Source organism: Zeus faber (assembly GCF_960531495.2).
Source record: "Zeus faber genome assembly, chromosome: 6".
NCBI lineage: Eukaryota > Metazoa > Chordata > Actinopteri > Zeiformes > Zeidae > Zeus > Zeus faber.
The window spans coordinates 34,380,430-34,397,333 of record NC_137201.1 but is presented as its reverse complement, the minus strand read 5'-3'; the positions used below and the strand labels follow the sequence as shown (position 1 = coordinate 34,397,333).

The 16,904-nt window shown below is 44.1% G+C and overlaps 1 protein-coding gene across 2 annotated transcripts; it reads left to right on the top strand.

Moving 5' to 3' along the window:
• The first annotated feature begins 256 nt into the window (after window positions 1–256).
• blm (BLM RecQ like helicase) lies at window positions 257–16,619 on the top strand. Of its 2 annotated transcripts, XM_080002149.1 has the most exons (21): window positions 257–421; window positions 2,005–2,747; window positions 3,213–3,345; window positions 3,701–3,816; window positions 3,908–4,034; window positions 4,767–5,413; window positions 6,134–6,310; window positions 6,394–6,512; window positions 6,828–6,941; window positions 7,505–7,603; window positions 7,801–7,949; window positions 9,862–9,968; window positions 10,068–10,228; window positions 12,183–12,378; window positions 12,493–12,680; window positions 13,014–13,158; window positions 13,281–13,480; window positions 13,783–13,978; window positions 14,483–14,605; window positions 15,625–15,811; window positions 16,365–16,619. In XM_080002149.1, the coding sequence occupies exons 1-21, from the start codon at window positions 327–329 to the stop codon at window positions 16,522–16,524; spliced, it is 4,182 nt and encodes a 1,393-aa protein (XP_079858275.1). In that variant the 5' UTR covers window positions 257–326; the 3' UTR covers window positions 16,525–16,619. The 2 variants fall into 2 exon arrangements, with proteins under 2 accessions (XP_079858275.1, XP_079858276.1); XM_080002150.1 differs by lacking the exons at window positions 14,483–14,605; window positions 15,625–15,811; window positions 16,365–16,619 and having other exon boundaries at window positions 13,281–13,563; window positions 13,783–13,799.
• The last annotated feature ends 285 nt before the right edge of the window (window positions 16,620–16,904 follow it).

The following is a 16,904-nucleotide window of genomic DNA, read 5'->3' as shown; positions in this document are numbered from 1 at the left end:
CCGGTTATCGAAGGAAGTCAATTATGGGACTACGTTTCCCAGGATCCTCGGCTTTCAAAGCACGCTCTCGCGCGCTCGCTCTCTCTCTCAGCCAATCAGAGCCTCGCTTGCTAGATGGCGCAAAATTACAACGACGCCTTTCTGTTGTGGGCGTCACGGGGAAGAGGCCGAACCGGCTGTTTATTCACCTTGAATCCACCGCAGAGGCAGCTGGAGAGGCTTCCGACGCTCCGACTCCCGACGCGTTCGATGCGGAAGGCTGTCGTGCCGTGGATCGAAGGATGCTAACCAGAGGCTAACTAGAAGCTAACCGTGTGAGCGCTGTCATGGCCGCCCTCCCGCTGAACAACCTGCAGCAGCAGCTGGAGAGACACTGCACCGCCGCCCAGAGCAAGCGGAGTCCGGATAAACCCAAACCGGGGTGAGTGGAGCTTCTATCTCACTGCCGGTTCACTGTCAAGTCCATGAAGCCCAAGAAAGAAGACTGGTGGAGGATTCAGTGGAGCAGGAATGAAAAATGAAACGAAGCGTCGGACTTTGTCCGTTTTGATGTGTGTAATAAAACATAAAAGCGTGAAAGGACAAAGACCAAGAAAATATACTGTATACTGTACATGTATGTATGTGTATACACACACACACACAAGCCCCGACACAGACGTTAAATATTTTGCTTACAAGTGAAATACACTAACCACCCCACAGCGGTGGAAGAAGTACTCGGACATTATACTTGTATATACACAGAATTACTCTAGTAAGATTGAAAGTACCACTGACATAGTCGGGTCATAGTCATTTACAAGCATCTGGAGATGATGAATGTATGACGAGCAGCTTGATAGATTCCTTTGATATAATACCTGTTTTGAGACGTAGTGGAGTTAAAGACAAAAGTCTCTGAAGCTGAATATACTTGAGTAAGTAGATACTTGAAAGATTTACTGAACTAGAGCAACAAAATACTCCTACTTAGGTACTTTCCAGCACTGCGATCACACACACAAACAGGATTAACCCCCCCCCTCCTCGCACACACGCAAACCTCTACTTTTGGGAAGAATCCATGCTGTTTGGACCGTTCTCAATTGGACCAAGTCTTTAGCTTCTGCTCGTACATGCCTTTACTTAAACAAGTTCTCTGATTTAACCAATAAAATATCAATATTCTTTTAAATAGAACAACGCTTTTAGACAATGATTTACTAGATTCTAAAACTCTTGAGGGAAATTTGCTGAAATGTCCAGTGCTTCCCAAATTGGGGTTTGCACTTTTTGTCACAGAAGTTTGTTTAAATGTTGTCCTTGTTATACTCGCACTCCACACACACTAGTATCATTAACCTTTGAGTGATATGACAGTGCTACCAAAATCATTTATATTTGGGACCGGGTGCTGTCCAAGAAAAATATGTAGAGTAAAAATAACTCCAGAAGAGGGAGCGGTAGTGTCAATTGTGTCAACTCCCCAAAATCAATTGGAGTTGACTCTGGGGAGTTGCTGCCTCTCCGGTGTCTGTTGGACAGACATTGGCTTTAAAGATCTGGACCTTGGCTTTGAGCTTTCATTTAGAGTAATCTAACTATTTTACTATTTCTAACTATAAAGGAAGAAATCTTTGTCTGTATACACGTCCTTTGATTATATTGACAACCGTTCATCCAATCTTCTTCACATTTGGTGGGTGTATTGCTGGGGACCCGAGCACATGCAGTGTCGAATTTGGTGCAATTTGGACACGGGTGATATTAATAAACTTTATATAAACAGCGAGGGGGGCTTCAGGGTGTCTTTCCCCAGTGTTTGACTCTAACCGGCAGTTTAATCTTCCGTTGTGAAAGACAGCACTGAATCATTGACATTTCAGTGAATCATTGAGAAGTCTTACGTTTTGAACTAGTGCTAGGTAATGCCACTTTTAGTAAGGTTGGTGTGTAGAACTGGTATTATTAGCATTTTGTAAATGTTAATGCATGTTTTGCTCACACCTTCTCTTTTCACAGGATTTTTTTCTTTAAGAAGAAGTCTGCATCGGGTACCAGTAAAGTTGAGGTTTCCACGAAGGTAAATTCCTCCAGTGGTTTGGCAAATCGCTGTGTGAATATTCCTCAGAACAAGGCAGTAACAAAGACCTCTCTGATGTTCCCACACAAGCACCAAAGACCTCAAAATGCCAAAATCAACAATTACTTCCCAGTTAATTCACAAACCCAGCCGGGCTCCTCCAGCACGCCACTTAACCCCAAACCCAACAAGCCTCCTCCCGCAGTTTCTGCCACTACAGTGACCCCAGCCGCCTCTAAATCCGACAAGGATACCAGCTCAGTAGCTCTGGATTCTTTTGTCGGATTCCCATCAGACGAGTGGGATGATTTTGATGATTTCGAAATGCCCGTCAAAGGTAAAAGTGTCTTACGCAGCCCAGAAATCCAAGGCAAGAATTCTGACTCTGCGTTGCTATTCAATGACAAAATGGAAATGAAAGTAACGTCAGACAAAGACGAGGATGCTGCAAACAAACGTGGATTTGCCAAAAAAGAACAATGTAGTATAAAAACATTGGATGTGGAGCAAGATGTCTGTGGAGCCACAGCGTCGAATGAAGACGGCGATGGTTGGAAATTAGCAAAGTCGGAGCTTGAGGATTCGCCCGTGAAAAGGAACCGTCGCCGGGCAGCTAATCCGGTGTCTAATGTGAGCGACACTGAAGACGAGAGCGTTGCAGAGAACCTTCCAGAAGGAGGAGGTAACTATCCTTCACCTTCAGATGGTTCCATCTGGCTCTGAACTTGTGGCAAGAGCAGTCGCAATTACTAAATAATCACCTAATGGCAATTATTTGAGCTGACCGAGATCATTTTAAATTTAAGGGGAATTTAAAACCAATTGTAGAAGTTCTGCAACAAATGAAACGGAATCGAGTGAATCAGTTTGGTTGAGGAAAATTGACCGTCTAACAATGATAGTATGCACTGATAGTATGTACAATGTTAATAACTGGCTCTTCTGCAAGGTAGATGTAAATTGTTATAATTATGAGATGGTTTCACTTATAAGATGTTATAATTAGTTACTGTGATCGTGGTATAAAATGCACAAAAAGGCAAAAAAATGTTGTGTTGTAACAGTTATTTGTATGACCGTTAACTAAACTTTCGTGATCGGGGCAGCCCTGTTGCTCTCAAAGCAAAACATGTTCCTTTCCTCGCAGGGGATGACAATGCATGGATGGAAGCAAACCCATTGGTTGAAGATAAGTCTGACTTTGACGACAACCTCGACTTTATTCCTCCTTCCCCCGTCAGCGACGAGACTACCTATACAATTTCTACGGTTGAGAAAAGGTTTTTTGTTTTTCTTCTAATTACTGTTTTACCTGTTGTACCTTTTGATTCATTTTTGTTGAATCGGTTATCAAAAAATAAGGTTGAGGTAAAAACTACCAGGGTTTTCCTTTTCACTTAAGACATGTTTAAATACTGATAGTAGTATCCAGGTCCTTTTATAAATGTCCTGAATTGAGTTTAAATAGCAGCCATTAAACCATTATAATGAATCACACTCTGTTCCATCCTCACAGGGCGGTTGGTCTCACACTTACATATGTTCAAGTTATGGATATGGAACTTAAAGAGAGGTGAACGAAGTACATCAGGAAGCTGTAAACACCTCATCATTATGTTGTTTCTTTTCAAACAGGTCGAAAACTTTTTCTGATTCTGAAAGACGAGAAAGCATGGAAAGCCTTCCAAGCAACAGGGAACCGTCTTCGGCCCCGCAGATAGTCTGTGCTTCCCAGCCGAAAGATAAAACAGGTTTTTTTTTGTTTTTTTTTGGTTTGTTTTTGTTTTTTTTTAATTGAATGGAAATAGTTTTTCCAATTAATGAAATGATCTCTGCTTCCAGACCCGGGTCTGGACGCCGAGCTCTTCAGCATCATGTCGTCCATCTGCAGGCTGGTCGACTCCATCCCCGAGCACGAGCTGATAGCGCTCTCCTGTGGAACAGAGCTGCTACTACAGAGGGCTCACAGGTACAGTGAACATTACACCACCTTACCTGCTGGTGGACACTAGTGATCACTGCGGTGCCAAACTGGGTTCTCTCTGGGGAAAGTCGAGCTTTAAGTAATTTCCCCTTGCATAGTCTGTTTTTTGCAGGCCGTTCAAACATTAATTTAATTCGATTCATTGGTTAAACATGTTAGTACCTTCACAAAGCAGACATTTTCCAAATTGTTTTATTTGATGGCCGTGGCCGCTCATACTTAAATGAACGAAATGGGTTTTATTTCTATAAAAAAACAACGGTGGGGGCGGTGGGAAAGAATTACATTTCTTTCTTTGTATGCCCGAAACGCAGCTACTAAAAGTTTCTGTTTATCTCCGGCTGCCTGCTCAGTCACAGTCATACTGTAGATAGATAGCTAATTTATTAATTAGTAATGAAATATTTTTAATTTATTTTAATGAAAAAACATTTCTACTGTTATGCCTTTTATTATTGTTTTATTTTATTGGATTGTCATGTAGGTAAATTACATTTCAAGCTTTTGTAACATGGCCTGGGTTTAACTGTGGCCTGTGGTTAAAACCAGGCCACCACTGCATTCGGCACACAAAGGCAGTGGAAAGGCCTGTGATAAACTGTGACAGACCATGATGCCAAAACAAATTTTCCCAGAGAAATAACTTTTCTATCAAGTCCATATTTTGGCAATGATGACGTCCAACTTACAATAACTCTCCTCCGTTTGGTCGACCAGGAAGAGAATCCTAGCCATCGGCGGCCACGCCCCCTTTAGGATGCAGCAGCCAGACAGCACGGTGACCTTTGAACCCGTCTTCAGAGAGAAGACTTCCTCTTCCTGTGACACTCCTAGTACGGCGCTATCCTCCCTGCAGGAGAAGACCAGGAAGCCTCCGTCCGAGAGGAATTCTGTCATCTCCGTGGACTATGAGTCTAGCGTGTTGGAGGAGTCAGACTGCTTCATCAGTGACTTCCATTCTCCTTTTCCTCCTCTTCCTCTCACTAAGAGGACATTCCCTGGGACTCGCAGTATCTGTGATTCTCCACCCATCAGAAGCTCAGCGGTCCAATCCCCCGAAGCCCCGGATCTCTTCTTCTCCCCCAAGAGGTCGGAGGTCGTTCTTGAAAGAGGTCACGATGTCACCTCAGCAACAAGGCCTGCAAGGGGCGCCTCTGAGGGAGACGCAGGAGCAGAGAAGGACTTGTTCCTCGACGACTTCGACATCGACGACTTTGACGAGTCCGACATCCCAGATTACATTGACGAACCCCCGAGTTCCTCGCTGTCCGCAAGACACCAGAGCGCAAAAGCAGTTAGGGAGGCGGGGCATAAACCAGCCACGCCGGCTCCTGCAGCCAGGCCTGCGAAGATCACCTCCCCAGGTCAGAACACAGCCATCAGCAGCTTGTTTGGGGTTTATCAAGCAATTATGTTTCTCATTATGAAGGGAGATTCACAAAAACAATATCCTACATCTCCTATCCTACAGTCTTATTAATCAATAGCACATATGACACCCATGAAAGTAAATGGATGAAGGGATACATTTTATATTGTGTATCTCTATAACATCAAATTCAATTATCAAAACATTTCTTCGTAAAGATATCGATGAAAACTGGATCCCCTCATTAGCTTCGCTGGTTGGATGAAGTTGAAGTAGGGGGAAGACTAGGAAGACTGGGGGCAGTAGCTCAGGGGGTCGAGTGGATCGTCTAGTAATCAGAAGGTTAAAAGTAAAGGTCCTGCTAGCATGCCGAAGTGTCCTTGAGCAAGACACTGAACCCCTAACTGCTGCTGAAGGCTGAGTCCATTGGTGTATGAATAATTGTAAGGAAGGAGGTCGCTTTGGATAGAAAGCTTCTGCTAAATGACCATGTCCCTCTCTTCTGAAGGAACAGCAGATAATGTGTTATTATATCAATGTAAAAATATTATATTCAAATATAAATACTTTTTTAATGCAAGTGTCACGTTTTGATGACGACCTCGTCGGACTCGACCGTTTCTACCCTGTTACTCACTATCGTGTTTTTAAGCACTTGGTCTTCCTGTCGTTCTTTCATGTATTTATTTTTTATTTTTGTGTTGTCATTTTGCAGAGCCCAGCTACAGGAACCCCGCCCACGACCGCTTCAGGGGGTTCAACTTCCCCCACTGCCCGGAGATGATGAAGATCTTCCACAAGCGCTTCGGCCTCCACCAGTTCAGGTTCAATCAGCTGGAGGCCATCAATGCCGTTCTGCTGGGGGAGGACGCCTTCATCCTGATGCCGACAGGTCTGGACCAGTCACATTCCACAATGTGGTTTAATTAGACCTCTGGAGCTCTCTAATAAAGTATTTTTCTTGGTGTTAATTAGGGGGAGGGAAGAGCTTGTGCTACCAGCTTCCTGCCTGCGTGTCGGTGGGCGTTACCGTGGTGATCTCCCCTCTCAAGTCGCTCATCGTGGATCAAATCCAGAAGCTCACAACGCTCGACGTAAGCGGTTCTCGAACCTCCCGGCTGAAGTTGAGTCGGGACAATATGTTTATGGAGCAGCACGACGTGAGAGTTGAGATGATCACGTGAAAAGTCAAATGGCGATGTGCACAAAGTTTTTCACCTTCAAACAGTGATTTCACTAGTGAGATTTTCACGTGTTGTGGTGTTATGTGTACGTCGCTCTATAATTACACCATAGACTCGAAAGGCTCCCGCACAAGTCTCTGTTTGATGGAACGCATCGCACAGCCCTTTATCAGTGTTTGTAACAAGGTGCAGCGCTCAGCTTTGTTTGCTTGACGTCGTGTTTAGATTCCTGCCACGAGTCTCTCTGGTGATAAAAGTGACAGCGAAGCATCGAAGATCTACATGCAGCTGTCAAAGAAAGACCCCATCATCAAACTGCTCTACGTCACCCCCGAAAAGGTAGAGAATGTTAAAGGGATACTCCTATTTTTTGTGGAAATCCCCTCTCTTACCTAGATTCATACAAGGTCAACAGGAATTTCATCCCTTTGTGTCAAGTGCTGAGATGGCAATGGGCTTCATGCTAACTGTGTTAACTCAATGCAAGGCTGCCGGGGGAAGCAACTAGCCTAGCTCCTATGAAATAATGGAAATACACCTTGCAGCATCTCAAAAGCTGAGTCATCTAAGTAATGCATTTTAAGTCAGCACAAATAAAAACATTAAAATGTGATGTTAGTTGTTTTAAATTAGGTTACGTTCAGAGCTAGGTTTGATGGCAGAACCCTTTCTGTCCACTGGGCGCAGTGATCAGCTGTAAAGCCTCAAGTCAGTTGGGTATGAACAGCAGTGTCTCCTTTCAGAAAATCAGAACTGGCAACCCTTTGAAACATGGAAATAAAAAGTGAATTTCCCCCAAAACTGGAGTATAACATGAAATGTTCACAATTTACTTGATACAGTTTTGCTTTCTTTTGTTATATATCACTTTGAAAGTGACCCGGTTGAACGTTCCTCCCCAGGTGAGCGCTAGCAACCGGCTGATCAGCGCTCTGCAGAACCTGTACGACCGAGGCCTTCTGTCGCGCTTCGTCATCGACGAGGCTCACTGTGTCAGTCAGGTGGGTTCATACCGTGTGGCCAAGGCAGTAAATAACATGAAATTGTAAAATGTGGATGCCAAAAAAAGGCCAATAATAAAATTATTAAAAGTCTTTCCCTGAAGTCTATAGGTCGCTAGCCCAAAGTAGAGGTCAACATAATTCATTCATTATTTGCATTATTCGTCAAAACGTAAAAATCGTATCTCACCTTCCAGTGGGGCCACGACTTCCGACCAGATTACAAGAGGCTGCACGAGCTCCGTCAGAAGTTTCCCGGAGTGTCCATCATGGCTCTGACAGCAACGGCCACGCCCCGAGTTCAGAAGGACATCCTGAACCAGTTGCAGATGGCCAAGCCCCAGGTGTAAGTGCTCGAACTGACACCCGTCAGCGTCCCATCTGGGGATTAGTATCATTGGGATTTTATTGATACTACTACTCTTGATGATACTTATGGGTTTCGTACTTTATCGATACTCGGTTGATCGGTTCCTTTTGCATATTTGGCCAAAAAAAACAACAACTGATGAAGAACAGAATAAACTGTTATTATTCCATATAAGGAAGGTTGGGGTTCGGTTACAAACTTGGCAACAAAACAACAATTGAGAGTGCACTGACCCTAGTGCTAGAGGTTGGATGTCTGAAGGGGTAAGGAACTGCAGAAAGTTTTGGAACCACTGTACTACACTAAAATGATGAATAAACAAACTCAAATACAGCACACAAAGTGAATATTCATTATTTAAAATGAATAATATTGTTTTTGCAAAAGGTTGCAATAAACGTTATTCATTAAAATGAACAATATAACTTTAATATCACAATTTTAAACAAACTGTTGAAATCGAACTATAACCGTAGCAGTTATTTTGCAGAAAAATTCACAAATCTGTACGGACAGGCAAGGCATGCAACTGCTGAGGGCCCCCATGAATCTAGGGGCCCGCCCATGCTTGACTGACTGGACTTCACAACATTGACAGCAACGTCTCCAACTACTGTTGCAATGACCTAAATCCGCAAACCCCCCTAAAGGGGCCCCAGCTGTCTAATGCCATTAAAAACAACAAAAAAAAACAAAAAAAACTCAAAGACCATATTTATCGCTATTGAATTTGAACCCGCTAATTTCTCCAGTGCCAATAACAGTACCAATGACAATTTACAATGAAACGTCTATCGGCATTGACATTGATGACAGGCGTTTTTTAAATTTATTTATTTATTTATTTAAAAAAAAATTCCCCCCGCCAAGAAAAATCAGAGAATTGAAATGGTGTAAGTGCAGTTGACAGTGTTCTGAAACAGGAGGGGAGAGGGAGAGAGGCAGCAGTGGGTCCCCCCTCTCCGCTCAGAGCTGTCCAGTAACCACTAGTGATGGGGTCTCCCTTTCCCCCTTCAGTCCCATACAGAGACTTTTAAAGGGGAAGGTGCTCAACAAAAAAGAAAAGGCACATGGCCCCCAGCATGGACCCCCAGCAGCACAGCGGAGTGTTGATCACTGGGAGGAGACACCCTGTCGGGGCGCCCGTGATCTGCGCTCTGCTCTGCTGTGCGCACATCGCAGGAGCGCTGAGGTTTATGAGGAATTCCTCATTAATATGGCCCCCGCACATACCTGCCGCTCAATATGCAAATCTTGTGTTTATAACATAGCAATATATAATATTAAACCTAAAATGTAACCCTAACTCATAGAATTGGAACCGTTTTTTTCTCCTCTAGACAGTGGTGTGCGTTGGCTCCCCTGCCTGTGTTTTTATTTTATATCTATTTATTTTTGTTTGTTTCCTACATGTATGAAACAACATTTTTAGACACAGGGTAGTTAAGGGACTGTCCAAGTCTTGACGCTGTACTGTTCCAAAAAAAACGTGCAACCCCACTGTCGGGACGCACGTTTCCACGTTGCTTTCAGTTGCTATGGGACTTAATCAAGTAAAAACTGGATGTTTTTGTGTTAATACTTTACTTGTAAATATGAAATCCTGCACTTGCCGCATTACATGACATTTTATGCGCGCACAAACCCCACCGCCTGCGTGCACCCCTGATAAAATTGAATATCACTGATGGCTGCCCAACCCCCCCCCCCCCCCCCCAGCAATCAGTGATTACAATTTTGCACAATGGCTCAAGCCTTGATGACATCAGACCTTTTGATACTCCCGTATTTATTCATCAGCGGTATCTATTTAGTACCGCTATTGGGGCGGCATCCCCAGTGCTGTTCACTTTCAGTCTGTCACACTTTTATGTTCTTCTGGTTTCAGCTTCACTATGAGTTTCAACAGAACAAACCTGAAGTACACCGTTCTGCCCAAGAAACCCAAGAAGGTGGACGAGGACTGCATCGGCTGGATCAAGAAACATTACCCACGTAAGCTGAGAGACGAGCTGTCCCTGCTGCTCTGCTGTCACCGTGTCGTTAAAGTAGTTTTGTACGCCGTATCCCGCAGTGATTTCTTTCCTGTGGCAGGTGACTCTGGCATCATCTACTGCCTGTCCCGTAATGACTGCGACAGCATGGCACAGAGTCTGCAGCGAGCCGGCCTGCTGGCGCTGTCCTACCACGCAGGACTCAGCGATGGAGACAGAGAGTACGTCCAGAGCAAGTGGATCAACCAAGACGGCTGCCAGGTGGGATTGTTAGTAGGGCGGGGTTTTGTGTAGGATTTTGATGAGGTCACTATTTGATTCAATCCTTCTTGCTAAAAAAAACCTTTTCATCTAAGATTTTGTGAACAAGATGTTTATTGGGAGCGTTTACCCAACAAAGCATCAATCCAGTCCATCATGAGGTCAAAATGTTGAAAATATTTTTTTATTTTTTGGCGATTCATTGTTGAGTATTTCTACATTGATATAATGACTGTGGCAACTGATGGTTGAATTCACGATGACATCACAGAATAACATCAGATCCCTGAACTGGAAAATAACAGATTTACTGAAAAAGAAAGAAAAGAGGAACAACTGAGTCTCCTGTACCTCTACAGGGAACTGATCAGGGAATCCATGATCAGTGTCAAGATGCTAAGTTTGTCCATAGAAAGTTTAAAATGGTCATCCAGTATTTAATCGATTACACTGCGCTCCAAATTATTATGCAAATTGGATTTAAGTGTCGTAAACATGAAATTGTTTGTTTTTCAATTAAACTCATGGATGGTATTGTGTCTCAGGGCTCTTTGGATCACTGGTATCAATCTCAGACACCTGTGATAATTAGTTTGCTAGGTGCCCAATTAAAGGAAAACTACTGAAGAAGGAGGTTCCACATTATTAAGCAGCCACAGGTTTCAACAATATGGGAAAGAAAAAGGTTCTCTCTGCTGCCGAAAAGCCTCAAATAGTGCAATGCCTTGGACGAGGTATGAAAACATTAGATATTTCACAAAAACTTAAGCGTGATCATCGTACTGTGAAGAGATTTGTGGCTGATTCAGAGCACAGAGGGCTTGGTGCAGATAAAGGCAGAATGAGGAAGCTTTCTGCCACAAATTCATGGGATGAAGAGAGCAGCTGCTAAAATGCCGTTACAAAGCAGCAAACAGGTATTTGAAGCTGCTGGTGCCTCTGGAGTCCAGCCAACCTCAAGGTGTAGGATCCTCCAGAGGCTTCCAGTTGTGCATAAAGCTACTATTGCCCCCCCCCTAAGCAATGCTCACAAGCAGAAAGGGTTGCAGGGGCCCCAGAAATACATGAAGACTCATTTTCAAACAGTCTTGTTTACTGATGAGTGCCGTGCAGCCCTGGATGGTGCAGATGGATGGAGTAGTGGATGGTTGGTGCATGGCCACCGTGTCCCAACAAGGCTGCCACGTCAGCAAGAAGGTGGCGGAGTCATGTTTTCGGCCGGAATCACGGGGAGAGAGCTGGTGGGCCCCTTTAGGGCCCCTGAAGGTGTGAAAATGACCTCGGCAAAGTATATAGAGTTTGTGACTGTGCACTTTCTTCCATGGTACAAAAAGAAGAACCGGGCCTTCCGTAGCAAAATCATCTTCATGCCTGACAAAGCACCATCTCATGCTGCAAAGAATACCTCTGTGTCATTGGCTGCTATGGGCATAAAAGGAGAGAAACTCATGGTGTCCCATGTCTCCCCTGACCTCCACCCTATTGAGAACCTTTGGAGCATCCTCCAGCAAAAGATCTATGAGGGTGGAGGCAGTTGGCATCAAAACAGCAGCTCTGGGAGGCTGTTCTGACATCCTGCAAAGAAATTCAAACAAACTCTACAAAAACTCACAAGTTCAATGGAGGCAAGAACTGTGAAGGTGATAAGAAAGAAGGCTCCTATGTTCACATGTAACTTGGCCTGTTAAGATGTTTTTGATTGAAATAACTTTTGATTTCAATAAATATGACTCCTAATGCTGCACATTCAACAAATGACCATTTGCAGTTCTTTACAACCTATAAGATGTTTTGAAACTCTGCTTTGAAATTATACTGACTGTCATTTGCATCGACTATTTCGGAAAATCTGAGAAAAATATCATTTGCATAATAATTTGGAACGCGGTGTACTATCATGTCTGTTCCTCTGGGAGAGTCTATATGTGATGCTGATTGTCTCCCCCTTCTCCAGGTTATCTGTGCCACCATAGCGTTCGGGATGGGCATCGACAAGCCCGACGTGCGCTACGTGGTCCACGCTAGCCTGCCTAAGTCGGTGGAAGGATACTACCAGGAGTCAGGTCGAGCGGGAAGAGACGGGGATGTGTCCCACTGCGTGCTCTTCTACTCCTACTCCGACGTGCTTCGCATCAAGAGGATCCTCACCAGTACGTCGCTTCTCTCTGTTTTTACGACTGACCCCAGATCAATAACTTTCTCATTTAATTCAGTGCGAAAGGTCACCGTTGCCATAGTGACAGAACCCAAACTTGTGTTTCCAGTGGACAACGGTGACCGTCAGGCCAAAGCGACACACTTCACCAACCTGCACAGCATGGTGCACTTCTGTGAAAACATGATGGACTGCAGGAGGATCCAGCTGCTAGCGTACTTTGGAGAGCTGCGCTTCAACAGCAGCTTCTGCAAGCAGCACCCGGAGGTGACCTGCGACAACTGTGCACGACCCAACGTAAGAGTTTGGACCGGTTATCTAGTTCTACATCTGGACTGGTTTGTACTGGTTAACTTCTTCCTGGAGGACAAACTCCTGTCGATTGTTGCTTAAAGACTTTGCCAACAGTGATTTACAAGAGCACATGTTTAAAGTAATTCTTTATCTGGTTGATAATGTTAACTTGCAGTATGTTGGTGACTACTTCATGGTAAAAGTAAAGGTTAGCAAGCTCAAAGTGATCGATTGTGGCTGTGGTTGCTAGGCAACACCAGAAGTTCTTAGCAATAAAAGCGTGGAACCAAAGCCTTTTTTGAAACTGTTTGACTCTTAAGTTTCCTGTGTTTGCAGCAATACAAGATGAGGAACGTCAGCGAGGATGTGAAGAAGATCGTGAGGTTTGTGCAGGACTTCTGTGAGAAGGTGGGAGTGCGCTACGGGAAGTCAGCGCAGCAGAACAGACTGACGCTCAACATGCTTGTGGACATCTTCCTCGGTAGCAACTGCTCCTTCATCCTACCTGCACAACGCCGGTGCATATCGGTGTCTCTGTGTATGTTCTTCACCGGGTAACCTGCGGAGGTGGTTTGATTTTCCCTCCGTCTCGTCGTGCCTCAGGGTCTAAAAGTGCCAAGTTGCAGACCGGGATGTTTGGGATGGGAGCGGCTTATTCCCGCCACAACGCCGACCGGCTCTTCAAGAAGCTGATTCTGGACAATGTCCTTGTGGAAGATCTCTACATCACCAACAACGGTCAGGCCGTGGCCTACATTTCTGCTGGAGCCAAAGCCACGGACGTCTCCTCTGGACGCATGCAGGTCTTGAGATGCACCCAGAAACAGAAACACAGCTGGGATGTTGGTGTTTTCTGACAAATACCAAGATATTTATCATTTGATGGGTGATTGTTCCTTTTACAGACAAGAAACGTTGTGGGATCAATCATTAGTAATGTGGATATTTTGATGAGTTGATTGATTATTTCAGAAAACTCCATTACTTTACTGTAATAGATTACACACCATTTAATTATACTACAATATTACCATGACTACAACCCCAGACAATATTTAGACTGGTGTCCTCCTCCTCACTGGGTGGTGGTCTCCTCCTCCTGCAGGTAGAGTTCTATGAGACAGAGAGCTCCTCCAGCCTGCGGCGGCACCGTACAGCTGCCTCTCACAGCGTCTCTCAGAGGGAACAGATGGTGCAGAAGTGTCTCCAGGAGCTGGTAGAGCTGTGCAAGCAGATGGGGAAGGTGTTCGGAGTGCACTACTACAACATCTTCTCCACCAACACGCTCAAGAAGATTGCAGGTCAGAGACAAAACACAGAATTAATCAAAAATTGTAAACACAGCGCACAGTATTAGCAGGGTTCTGACCAGGTCCTTGGTGCTAGAGTTTCATCCTCAGAAATGTAAGTTCTGGGATACCGTGAAAATGGTCCCTTTTGTGCTGAAGTCCTTAAAAAAAAAAGTGTGTGTGTGTGTGTGTGTGTGTGTGTGTGTGTGTGTGTGTGTGTGTGTGTGTGTGTGTGTGTGTGTGTGTGTGTGTGTGTGTGTGTGTGTGTGTGTGTGTGTGTGTGTGTGTGTGTGTGTACTGAAACTAAATTTGAGTCCAAACTCACTGGAATGTATTTATCTTTCACTGCTGCTAATCTTGTAAATTGGTCTTATTTTGATCAAAACAATATTTATAAATATCGCAAAAATGTCTTGAATGAAAATTTCTGATTAGGAAATGTTATTTTTATCAGTTTTTGTAATTGTTTTTTTGATGATTTTTAAATATATAATATCTATTCAACCCCTCCAACAGAGACGCTGTCGGCCGAGCGGGACGTCCTGCTGCAGGTGGACGGGGTGACGGAGGACAAGCTGGAGAAATACGGAGCTGAGGTGATGGAGGTTCTGCAGAAATACAGCGAGTGGAAGCTTCCCGGTGAGTCCCCACACTGAAACCTCCTTATTACAGATTCATTTAGGAGTCTTTACCCCGGAGGAGTATGACGGGTCAAAGACTTTGGGTTTTTATCTTATTTATGAGTTTGCACATATTATTGAATTCCGATTTGATTGAAAAACAATAAGTGAATGTCATTAAAAATCTGAACTGAAAGACAAATTCTTTCTATAAAATTCTTCTATAAAATGTGTGAATGAGGCATGGGCAGATTTAAGATTTACGATTAAATCGTCTATCAGCAATCGACTCCATTGATCGCGATTTACATTGATGACAGAAGATTTTTTAAATTTTATTTTTTTAAATCCACTGGGAAAAATCAGAGCGTTGAAACGGGAGCAGCATTACATTACGTTCTACACCCCCACGCGTGTGCCCCCACCCCCCTGATTGGGATTTTGCACGATCGTCCGAGCCCAGTGTGAATTCCAGAATCTCCCACAGTAGGAGACAGAACTGCAACCAGTGGATTATTTCTGAAGGGGCTGAAGGGATTATTTTCTTGTGGGGCTTTTGGAACTCGCTCGTCTTTTTTCTCCAAAAAAGAGTGTATTTTGTAGCTCTGCCATATCCTCTGTATTAAAGGGTTAAAATGTGAGTGGAGGCGTTTCACGACAAGAAGAAAACTCTGCATAGCACCCATTTGTGTTTTGATATACAAGAAGAATTGAAGTCATGTATTATTAGGGCTGCGTTGGAAAAGATCAATACTCGGATATGATTCAGTTTATGAATCAATTTGAAAATTGTAATATCGACACATTGGCAGTTATACCACCGTCTACTACTTAAATTAATTACCACCATAGTCAGAAATTAACTGAGAATGTTTTTTGTATTGGACTGAATTTGTTCTATGAAAAATATTTTTGTTATGTATAAAATGTCAATATGTGGAGATGGTGTAGTATCGTGAGATCCAGTTCCGCTCGTTTGACCCCGGCCCGGATCGCTGTGCGTTTCATGGGTTCCATCGCTCCGTTCCGTGTCACCAGAGGAGCAGCCCGGCGGCGGCGGCGCAGATGCCAGCGGCTGGATCGAAGTGCAGCATCACCGTGACGACAGAGACGACGGCGTCGGGGACGGAGAGGCGTCCACGTACTTTGGCGGCGGGCGAGGACAGAAGAGGAAGAAGGGAAACATGTTCAGGAACGCCAAGAAGATCAGAGGCTCCAGCAAGGGGTCTGTAGCCTCTTCATACAAACTGTTTATTTCATCTCATTTATCTGAAACCATTAAAGACATTATACTTCAGTGTTTCAGTTCAACTAGTTTGTTTAAACTCTATCAACACTATTTACTCACATTATGCCCCATAAACAACAGTTACACCTCGCTTAAAAACCTGTTTAACCAGTGTTCGACACTTATTTCATCCCTGTCCATTCATGTGTCCTGAACCAATAGAGCGACGGACTGCATGCTAACTGTGTTAGCTCAATGCATGGTTGTGGAGGGGATCAGCTAGCCTAGCTCCTGGAGAAAATGCAGAAATGGACCTTCCAGTGTCTTTAAAAATTCAGTTATTTAAGTGATCTCGGTGCTGGACACAGCTATGAAACTGGTGTTGACTTTATCGTCTGAATCTGGTAAACATATTTCCCAGAAATAACTGAAGTAGACTTGATTTTTGTTGTTTGCATCTGCTGTTGCCTAGCAACAGACCAACCTCCCTGCAGGAAAATGTTCAAATGTTCTGCTGATGAATGGGGTTCCACTTCTTCTTTTCCCGCAGTCGTGGATCCGGCGGCCGGTCCTGGTCCGGACCCTCTGCTGTGGGACGGGGCTCCGGGGGCTCCGCCGCCCCCACGGGGAGGAGACCCGGCTTCATGGCCGTGCCCACGCCCCAGACCCACCAGAGACCCTTCCTCAAACCGTCCTACAGCATGAACTAGGGCCGACCCTGTGATGCTGAAGCAGGTTTTGTACATTTTCAACTGTAAAGTTTGTGTTTTGTGATCTGTTGGTCTGCATTGGTTGTTTTTCACAGTTTGTGTCCTGTTTGTAATTAAAGATAAAACATTTTACATTTACAACACCTCCACTAGGTGGCAGTATTAAAGCGTTTTCTATTTCAAACATCTTTGGGGAAAATCAGTGGTGGAAGGAGTGCTCAGATTAAGTACATACACTTAAGTACATAAGTACTTGCAGTTAGAAGTACTTGCCCTGACAATAATTCTTCATTCAGTACTACTGTAGCTTTTATAAGCAGATGATGCTCGTACGCATTCTGATTTGTAATTTACAATAATACAGTTAAGGTAAAGTCGTG